Genomic DNA, 10,917 nt, shown 5'->3' on the forward strand with positions numbered 1-10,917 from the left:
TGATGAGAATTATTGAGACTTTGATTTTAGGAGATAAACATGAAAAATAAGAAAAAAATTGGTGAGGTAAACATTTAAGATTAAAAAAAAAGCAAAATTATATTATAATTTTTATCTATTTAATTAATTTTTATATTTTTAAACATTGAAATAAAAACTATGAAATTTCACGTGCATCGCACGTGTTTCTTACTAGTTGGAATTAAATTCCTAGAGTAAAATTTGAAAGGACCAACATGATAAATATTTCACGAATTTTGCATTTTCTTGTTACAACATGTTAGGAGGGGCAACCAAGGTATACCAGTTATACTCGTTTGGTCCATGAATTTTGCAATTATATATAATATAATTACTCGGAATCATTACCACATGCAATGCAATTAAAAAGGAAACAAAACGGTCAATGTAATTACAAAATTGTCCTCCTTAATCAATTATTCATAACAATCCTCACAAATACCTCTCTTATTTCTTCCACTATTTAATCAATTACTCATAAAAACCCCATAAATCTCTCTCTTATTTCTTCTTCCTCTATTCCATGACAGTTTTTCTCTATCTACTATATCTCTCTCCCCGTCCTCGTATTGATCTCCACCACCACATATTATGTCTTCTCCGTTGAACTGATCCACCAAGATTCGCCCAATTCGCTGTTGTTCAACTCCTCAGAGACTCACTACAACCGCCTCACCAATGCCCTCCACCGCTCCATCCGTCGCCAATTATTTATTCTTTAATGGTTTTAAATTGTTTCGGTCACAGAACCATAGATTTGGTTACATTAAAATTTGCTATTTAGACTTTTTAGGATGGAGTGTCTAATAGATTGTTGAACTTTAAAATGTGTCAACAAAATCTCTAAAATATTTTTAATGTTGGGTCTAATAAATTCCTTAATGTTAAAAAGCGTCTAATAAATTTTTAGACTTTTAATTATGTATTTAGTAAGTCCTAGAAATTGCACATTTGTGTCTAAATCCCTAATTTATGAGACACTTTTTGAAGTTAAGCTGTTATTAGATACAAAATTGAAATTTTAATCTAAAGATTTAATGTTTAAAGTTTATGACCTGATCAAAACAATTAAGACATTTTCTTGGTTGAGAGAATTATTAGTCACAATAATATTAATAATTTAAAAACTTATTTGATACTTTCTAAAACTCCCCAAATACTAAATTTGTAATTTAATAATAATTAATTTATTCTGATAACAATTAATAAGTTTTAATAATTGTTTCTTGCAGAAGTCTTCTTGTAATTAATGGGTTGGAAGTTGGAACAAGTCAAATTAGCTATATATATATATATAATGCTTCGTTGTCCCCAAGTCTTTGTTTTCATCTTTCCTGTTTTCCAAAGCATATGGATATGAAACTTCTTCAAGTTCATCCCAACGAATTGAAGTTTATTTGTAAGTCTCTACACGAACACGATCAATCAGATATGTATTTTTCTTTTCTTTTTTTTTTTCTCTTTTCTTGATTGGATGTAATTTCTTATGCTTTTTTATTTCTTATCAAAGATTTAGACTTTATTCTCGTTGATTTTCTGTTCTATCTATAGATAGATTTTTGTTTGACATCTTTAGCAGTGGACCTTTTTTTTCATAATTTGTAATTTTTTTCATTTTAAAAAGTAAAAAACGTGGTTTTCTTTTTAAAAATACACAGTTAGAAGATAAGAAGAGGCAATAATTTTTTTCAGTTGGATATTTCTTACTCTCAAAATTTTGACCACTTAGATTACATTCCATATCTCTCAAAGTACTTGTTAATAAATTTTTTTATCATTACCCGTTGGAAATCTATATTTTGGTTGATTTTCTTTTGTATCTATAGATAGATTTTTGTTTGGCCATCATTGGCCTTGTTTTTTTCTTTCATTTTTCTTAATAAAATCGTGATTAAAAAATGCTTAGAAGATAAGGGAGAGCTTTGTTTTTGTTGTTGAAATAATTTTTTAAATTATTCACAAACTTTGGAAGCATATAAAACCAGAAAAAAAAAATCCTATAAATGACCTCTTTCTATAAACATATTTTTTTATTATGTTAATATTTTTTAATTTTTTTTTCCTACTGGAGAAATGTTTCCATCTCTTCTCTTGAGTTTCCTGAGTTCAAAATCCCATATCTCAAAAAAAAAAAAAAAAAAAAAAAAAGCTTTTTTTTTTTCCATGATGTTTGGTCTTTCTTTGACCAATTAAAAGCTACTTAATAAATGTCTTTTTTTTTTTTAAATGAACTTGTTTTTTCTACTGGGCTACAGTAATTAACCTTGTTTTCATAATATGAACGAGGCACCATATTTTTCTCTATTTCATCTCGCTTTCAATTTCTTTTCAAAATTAGAAATACTATCGTTATTAGAGCTATAACTTGAAATAGAAGCTCATTTGAAAAGAAAAAAATAGTACTGATGTAAAGAAAATAAAATTGCAACCTTTTCGTACGAAGCCTAGACTCTATGAAAAATATTACTTCGGACACTTGAGGGTCCGTTTGGTAATATTTATCTCCTCTAAATAAAATTGCATGTTTGGTAGTTGTTTCTTGTTTCTTTCTGGTAACTATTTTTTGTTTCTCGTTCTCATTTTTTAATAAGATTTTTATATAATATTTAATGTTTAAATTAAATATTGTAACTTTTTTAATGTATATTTAAAATCTAATATAATATGCATTTTATAAATGATTAATTATAAAATAATTATTTATTTATATTTTGGAAGAAAAATGAAAATAGGAACCAGAAAAAGGAACTTGATTTTGTTGTTTACAATATTTTTACACAAATTTGAAAATGTATAAGAAAATAGAAACGAAATAGTTACTGAAATGCTTGTTGTTCATGTCAAAATCTGGTCGAGCTGAGTTAGCGAGATCATGAGTGACTTGAAAACTTCTCACAATTAGAATTACCTGCAATCAACTCGATTCAACACTGTTGTGGTGCTTACCCTAACATGACCTTCCAATGCCCAAGTCTTTTGGCTCTAGAAGGAGGGTAATCTCGATTACAAAAAAGTGTTAAAGTAATTCAAGATCTCGCCAACTCAACCCGCCCGACCAGATTTCCACAGCAACACTTATTTCTTTCGACAAGAGTGGAAATGAAAAACAAGAAAAATAAATTAAACTCTATTCATAACAAATTAATTTGTTCATATTGTCCTACAATTGCCTGCAGTTGAACTAAAGAAACAGAGCTCCTGCTCAATTCAACTGACAAATAATATATTCGACCATGTTGCTTTTAAGGTAATTTTTTTTTCATTTAAATAAAGAATTATTAACATGATTTATGATATATTATGTGGTATAAAAGATATCAGATAAGAGTTTTTGTTTTTCAGGTTAAGACAACAAACGTTAAGAAGTATTGTGTACGACCAAATATGGGAATCATCAAGCCATTATCCGCTTGTGAAGTCACATGTATGAACTTTTTTCTTCTTTTGTTTTTTATGAACTCATCAAGCCATTTCACATTTCTAATGTTGGGTTTCCAACTAGTACAAACAAAGTTCAGTTGGAAAATTGATTCATCTGAATAATTTTTCCTTCCATAGAAAATATCCAACACAACCACAAATATGTAAATAGGAAGAAAACGGTAAAAAACAATAATATGACACAGAAATTATACTGGTTCGCCACTAAGGGTTATGTCCAGTCTTCCACTTAAATGTGGGTAATTCACTAATATTGTTTAGGATTGGATACAATAACACTCCCAAAAATATCCCCTAGAGGTCTCAACAAAAGTCTCTTAGCTTCTAAGTATTTTGCACAATTAATACTTAGGAACAGGAATTAAAAACTCACAATAATCAAGATCTAATTACCCCGAATGTGTTGATCTTGATGAGCCTCAATGCCTCTGCCAATGCCCGAGCCTTCGCCTTGAAATTGCCACGAAACCCTCTGAAAAATGGCTCAAAATCGGCTGGACGAAACCCTTTTTTCGGCTAAAAACCTAAAACCTGAAACTGCACTTATATAGACATCGAAACAGCGCCATGGCGCTGTCCCCGGTTCCATGGAGCTACGGACGGAAAGTCCGTGTTGTGCCCCCATCTGGCAGCGCCGCGGCGCTGCCTCCTCGGCCCAAGTGGCCTGCAGCTTTCGCTTCTCCCCTGTTTTCATCCTGCTTCAATCCCGACGCGTCCCGGCTTGATCCAGACTCTTCCCTAGCTCGTTCCGGCGTTGTTTTGACTCCACCAATCCCAACAATCTCCCACTTGGAGACAAAGCGACAATTCTCTGCCTCCCACTGCATCAACAGTGCCCCATCAACTTCTTGACACCCTCTGTCAAGGCACAATTCTGACTTCTCTATCAACAAACTGATCAACACTGCTTGGCCCTACCTAAGCATCGTCTGACTCTGCCCCGAGACTGAGCAGCTCTACGTGGTCTTGTCCCCCAAACTTAGAGACATAGCCACGTGCTCCCATTTGATCTAAGTGGTCCCTGTCGCTTCCTTTCTCGATCGAACCCAACGACCTCCTAAGGAAGATTCCCCTGATGACTTGGCGCTCCCACCCAAGTCTGTCGCCACACTAAAAATAGATCATGTACCCTTCAATGCACTAATTCGCCTATGCAACTTGACCAACTTGCCTGAATGTCTGACAGTTGAGATATGAACTCGATGGCCTATCAAATTCTCGTTTCCCTTTTCTGTACTTCTTAGTCGTTTAACTTGAGCTGATGGCAGATTCTTTTGATCTGTTCTAGCCATCATTGCTGCTGGTCATCTAAGGTCTCGCCCTGAACCATCTGCAGCTACTCTGTGCATCGTATGTCTCAGTGAACCCTTGGCAACATCAAATTCTGACACATAAACAGAAGATCTCTTGTGGCCCGTTGCCACCACCCTAGATTCCCTCTTGAGCTTCCAGCAACTCCCATTAAACTCACTGTTGTAGCCATCATCATCTAGCTTCCCTGTGGATAACAAATTAAATATGAAGCTAAGAATATACCTGACACCTCGTAGCACCAACTCGACCCCTTCGCCTATCTTCAAACAAACATCTCCAATTCCTGTCACCTTGGAGATACTCTCATTCCCCATCCTCACTGAGCCATAATCACCTGCAGTAAAATATGAGAACCAACGTTTGTCTGAAGCAACTTGCGCTGATGCTATAGTGTCCATAACCCACTAGTCTACAAATATGCTCCTCTGAACACAAGCCCGAAACTCTTCAATCCGTTCTCCTTCTGTTACAACATTTACAATAGTGTTCCCCTTCTCAACATCTTCTTTAAACTTCCTGCAAAAGCGTTTAATGTATCCCTTCTTGTGGCAGTAAAAACACTCCACTTCTCCACTAGAACTCCCACTACCCCTGCTATATCTCTGCTGCTGCTTCCCATTGTAACTCATCTTTGCCTTCTCTTTGTTTTGAGCTACCAAAGCTGATTCAACCTCGTTTTCTGCCCCTGAAGTAGATGCATACATTTTCCCTAATTTTCTCCGGGCTTCCTCATATATGGCGGCATCACAAATAGTTGTAAATTTCAAGCTATTTTCTCCTAGCGAATTCGACACCGCGGTCTTCATCGTCTCCCAACTGTTAAGCAAAGACGTCAACAGCCTCATAGCTTTCACCTTCTCGTCAATCTTGACACCCATCCCTTCTAGTTTGTTCAAGATATCGGTGAGTTCATTAATGTGGGAATTCACCGAGGTTCCCTCCTCCATGTGGATATTAAAATACTTTGTCCATAGAAGTATTTTTGTATTGGCAGAAGGTTTTTCATACCTGTCTTGCAAGACCTTCAACAAATCTTTCGTTGTAATCTCTTTCGCCACCAAACTACAAACATTCATTGATAACACCATTCTGATGCTCGCAACGGCCTGCTCATCCATCTCATTCCAATCCTTGTCCTCCATCCCTACTGGTCTCTCCCCTAAATTCTTGTGTATCTTCTTGCATGTAAGAAGATCCTTTACCTGCATCATCCAAAAACGGAAATTCTCCCCACTAAACTTCAGGACCCCTTCATAATAATGGTGTGCTTGATATCTGTCACTTATGATGCTGCAACCTTACAGTTCTGATACCACTTGTTGGAAAATTGATTAACCTGAATAATTTCCCCTTCCACAGAAAATATCCAACACAACCACAAATATGCAAATAGGAAGAAAACAGTAAAGAACAAGAATACGACACAGCAAATTGACTGGTTCACCACTAAGGGCTACGTCCAGTCTTCCACTCAGATGTGGGTAATTCAATAATATTGTTTAGGATTGGATACAATAACACTCCCCAAAATATCCTCTAGAGGTCTCAATAAAAGCCCCCTAGCTTCTAAGTATTTTACACAATTAATACTTAGGAACATGAATGAAAAACTCACAATAATCAAGATCTAATTATCCCGAATGTGTTGATCTTGATGAGCCTCAATGCCTTTGCCAATGCCCGAGCCTTCCCCTTGAAACTGCCACGAAATCGTCTGAAAAACAGCTCCAAATCGGCTGGACGAAACCCCCTTTCAACTAAAAAACCCAAAACCCGAAACTGCACTTATATAGACATTGAAACAGCGTCATGCACTACAGATGGAAAGTCCGTGTTGCGCCCCCATCTGGACGGCGCCGTGGCGCTGTCCCCTAGAGCCGCGCCGCTGCCTCCTCGGCCCAAGTGGCCTGCAGCTTCCGCTTCTCCCCTGTTTTGATCCTGCTTCGATCCTGACGCATCCTGGCTTGATCCCAACTCTTCCCTAGCTCGTTCCGGCGTCGTTTTGACTCCACCAATCCCAACAAGTTCCACATTGGTTAGGGAAGTGAACGGTGTGGGTATATAAGGGAAGACAATTATCTTCATTTGTATGAGGCCTTTTGGGTGAAACGAAAAGCAAAACCGTGCGGGCCCCAAAGCGGACAATATCATACTATTGTGAAGATACGTTGTGTATTTAGGGTACCGTTGTACTTAACACATGGAGACATGGAGTATAGCTTGGAAATTTGGGCATTTGATGGAGGCCTCTAAGTTTTGATTTCGAATTGATTTTCCTATTATTTAGTGGTGCTGAAGATGTGTTGTTTGGGGTCTGTCATGTTTCTGTGTTGACTTGCATTGGGTTTGCGGCTGCGTGGTTGGGTATTCGTAAAGCAATATTTTGTTCAATTTGCAATATTAATAGTGCAGCTGGTTGGATTTGCTTGGTTTTGCGTGGCTTTGAGTTTGCGTTGCAATAATTCGTAATTTGCAATATAGTTCATAATTTGCGTTGCTTTGGATATGCTTGGCATTGTGGATTGTGGTTTTTATAGTTTTCGTGGATTATGTGGGAATTGAGATTGCTTCTTTTGAGAGTTGGTTTGTGATTTAGATCACGGTGGGTTGTTTTTGGTGAATTTTCACTGATGTGGACGTCAATATGGAGGAGAAAGAAGATCAAATTGTTTGCAGTATTTTAGGGATCTTGATGGATTATATTTGTTTGCCGTGAAGATTGATTAACTTTGTGTGGGGTAAAAATCACGATTTGCTGGACAATCACGTTTTCAGTTTATTGGTTGTGTGTTGCACGTGGTTTCGAGTTGGTGATATTATTTGAAAGAATGGAATTACATTTCCATTTTCGGTTTGAATGGTTTTTCGTTTTAGTGAACATGGTTAGAATTGGAATTGGAATTAACATTTATAATTGTCGTTGGAATTGGCATTGACATTGTCATTGGTATTGACATGATTGTTCATTGGCATGGTGTAGTTTGTATGACATTCTTTAGCTTTTACAACATTGGTTTTGATTTTGGCTTTGGTTTAGTTTTAGTTTTGATCTTATTTAACAAACTCACCCTATTTAGTTTTTTAATTTTTCGACCAATTTCATCATGACTACCATAATCAGCTGGCCTCCATTAATATTTTAGTATTATGAATTTGGGAGGGGAGGCTAGATAATGTTATTTGAATTATAATTAGATTTTAATTCGACATTATTTGAAATAGATTTATTTTAAATTATATTATTTGAATTAGATTTCATATTCTTGTTATGATTAGTAACAATAGCAGTATAAATAGATTATTAGATTTGTACGAAAAAATTCAATTCAATTTATTATTTTCAATGAAATTAAATGTTGGATGTAGTTACAATGCAAGGACAAGGGGTGGCTCCACCTGATATGATATGCAAAGACAAGTTCTTAATCCTAAGCACAATAGTTCCGGCCGAGACAACTGTTGAGGACATAACTTCCTCTAACTTGGTAAAATGTTTATGATAGTATTTACATCTCTTTTGTTTTATCCTTGCCGAACAACTTGAACTTTAGAGTTAGTGATGATTAAATAGGGTTTATTTCTTAATTTGCATTTTTACAACTCTCTTCGATTATTATTTTATTTTTTTGTTCTCTAAAATTGTGCTTGCTTTCTTAAACAAAATTTGGTAAGTTTTCTACCTTTGGTAAAAATACATTTGAATTCCAAAACAAAAAAAAACAAGTTTTTAGAAACTTTATACTTTTCTAGTTTTTAAATTTAAATTTTGGCTTAGGGTGCGTTTATGTGGTGATCAAAAAATATAAATCTAAAAATAAGGAATTCAACCAAATACAAGTTGTATAGTATGTTTTTTGTGTTTTCAGCATGTGTTTCGTAATAAATTTGGACATTGAAGCACAATTGTTCTAATCTGTGTTTAAAAATATATTTATAAACTAATAGTAGTTACCAACTAAATATTTAATTTAATCTAAAGTAATATTAATTAATGTGTTAACATTTTTGTTATAAATTTTGTATAATTATTATTTTACAATGTTATATAATTTATAATATATTATATTTTACATGTTTTAATTTTAGCAAAAATGAAACAGGTATATAATACGATGTAATATATTTATCAAAGTTTTAATTTTTTTTAATGTAAATTTGCATTTTGAAACAATGAAGACTTAAAAATATTGTTTTCATAATTTCAACTATTTGGAACACAAAATTCGAAAAAAAATTCAAAATAAATATGCCAAACACGAATGAATATTCATCCAAATAATTTGATTTAATAAATCTGAAAATAAGAAACAGAATTTAGATTATCATCCACACAGGCCCTTGTTATTCTTCTTTTTCTTCTCCTTTTTTCTTCAAATTTTTGGAGATCTACATTGTTCAGCTGTGAATTTAGTAACGACCCACAATTCAAGGGGAATGCTAATAATACATTAAAAGATAAATGAGTTAATTAAGAGGGAATGGGTGACTCATTGATCCAAAGGTACCAGAGTTAATTAAGAGGTAAAACCATGACCGCGATATTGTTTTGTTTGTTTTTCTTTTTTACTTTCAGTTTGGAGAAGATGAAAGAAAGTACATAGAAAAAAAGAAGTTGATTCCAACCCTTGTTAGGGCATCCAATTATTCCCCATATTATGAAGCATTGAATAATGAAGTGATGGCTCTCGGAGTTTCAGATCACCCAAGTAATTATGATAAGTATGTTGAGAAGTTGAAGTTAAACATCACTGAACTTGAATTAAAGCTCCATGAGGTTAGTCTTCCATCAAATTTTGCTTCAACCTTCTCAACTCTTGAGCATAATAATTAAAATGACAAAGCCTTATATTCTAGGTTTAAATACTATTTTAGTCCATGTGTTTTCTGCTTGATTTATTTTTATCCCTGTACGTTAAAAATGTTCATTTTAGTATCTGTACTTTAACTTTTATTCCTTTTAGCCGTTGTACTTTCGAAATGTTTGTCTTGGGTCCTTGTACTTTTTAAAAAGTGTCGCAATTCGATATCTTTTATAATACAAAAATTTATGTTTACATTTAAATAAATTTAGTGAACGAGTTGTCATGCTTCTTAAATTTTGATCAACATTTGATAAAAATGAAAATAAAGAGACTAAAATGATCACTTTATAAAAGTATAATGATCAAAATGAACGGAGAGTACGTTGGGAAAAATATTACTTAAACCTATAGTTTATAACTTTCTCTTAAATTGTGAAAATAATTCTGCCAAATATATTATAATGTGTATTCATAAAATTCCTTTATTATCTACAGGCTCAAGATGCCATTTGCAAGCTAGAGGAGGAGAGAACTCGCATCCAAAGAAAAAAATCCTTAGAGAAGAATTGCTTAGTTTCATGTTCAATTATTTGAGAGAACCATCTAATGGTAGGTCAATATATGAAGATATTGGTCTATTGATGTCCATATGGATAAAGAGTTATTGTTATCTGTATATTTGTGCAATTAATTTGTATTTATTGCTGTGATTATTTTCTTTTGTAATAGATTAAAGATTATTCGTTTTAGGTTATATTAGGGGGGATTTAAACTTTATGAATCACAATTATTCCAATTTGTTGTACTAAAAAAACCTTATGAACCACCATCAACCCAGTTCCTAGATGGTGTCTTTACCGATTCAACACAATCAAGTTTCTTTTTAATTTATAATCCATTTTATGGTATCTGAGCTGCAATATCACTAACGAGAGATTAAATAACTGTGCAAAATTTTCCCCTTACCAACAATATTTTCTTTCTTCTTCTTTCTAGAGATATAAGTCATGGAAAACATTATGATCTTGCCTACTATTGCTGCCCGAAACTTTGACGCTTGCGGAAAATTTGGTGTCTCACCACGCTTCTTCACAAATTCCATTCAAACTAGAAAAAAAATAGTGTCTACTATACTTTTTTTTAAGTACAACAAATGAGGGTGGGGGATTCAAACTTATGACCTTTTAGTCAGAGATAAGTGCAAAGTATCACTAACCTAAGTTCATGTTGGCGTGTTAACTATGTCTCTTAGAAGTCTCAAATGACCAACCTTCTTTTTCAGCCATGGTCATTTGAGACATATGTTGATGGTAGGCATGTTCATTGGTCGGTTGACATC

At 33.9% G+C, this 10,917-nt stretch overlaps 1 protein-coding gene across 1 annotated transcript; it reads left to right on the forward strand.

Annotated features, from left to right (window-relative positions):
- The first annotated feature begins 1,321 nt into the window (after positions 1 to 1,321).
- Positions 1,322 to 10,486, forward strand: LOC111021835 (vesicle-associated protein 3-1). The gene is made up of 6 exons (XM_022298920.2): positions 1,322 to 1,420; positions 3,198 to 3,268; positions 3,364 to 3,445; positions 8,143 to 8,261; positions 9,350 to 9,550; positions 10,074 to 10,486. The coding sequence occupies exons 1-6, from the start codon at positions 1,372 to 1,374 to the stop codon at positions 10,170 to 10,172; spliced, it is 621 nt and encodes a 206-aa protein (XP_022154612.1). The 5' UTR covers positions 1,322 to 1,371; the 3' UTR covers positions 10,173 to 10,486.
- The last annotated feature ends 431 nt before the right edge of the window (positions 10,487 to 10,917 follow it).

This window comes from Momordica charantia (assembly GCF_013281855.1).
Source record: "Momordica charantia cultivar OHB3-1 chromosome 6 unlocalized genomic scaffold, Mcharantia_2.0 BLBB01000006.1, whole genome shotgun sequence".
NCBI lineage: Eukaryota > Viridiplantae > Streptophyta > Magnoliopsida > Cucurbitales > Cucurbitaceae > Momordica > Momordica charantia.

Excerpts from the sequence above, each read along its gene's own strand:
- LOC111021835 (XM_022298920.2), top strand. The coding sequence starts at position 1,372 with ATGGATATGAAACTTCTTCAAGTTCATCCCAACGAATTGAAGTTTATT. Across the intron at positions 1,421-3,197 it reads CAACGAATTGAAGTTTATTT|TTGAACTAAAGAAACAGAGC; the intron begins GTAAGTCTCTAC and ends AATTGCCTGCAG. Across the intron at positions 9,551-10,073 it reads TTGAATTAAAGCTCCATGAG|GCTCAAGATGCCATTTGCAA; the intron begins GTTAGTCTTCCA and ends TATTATCTACAG.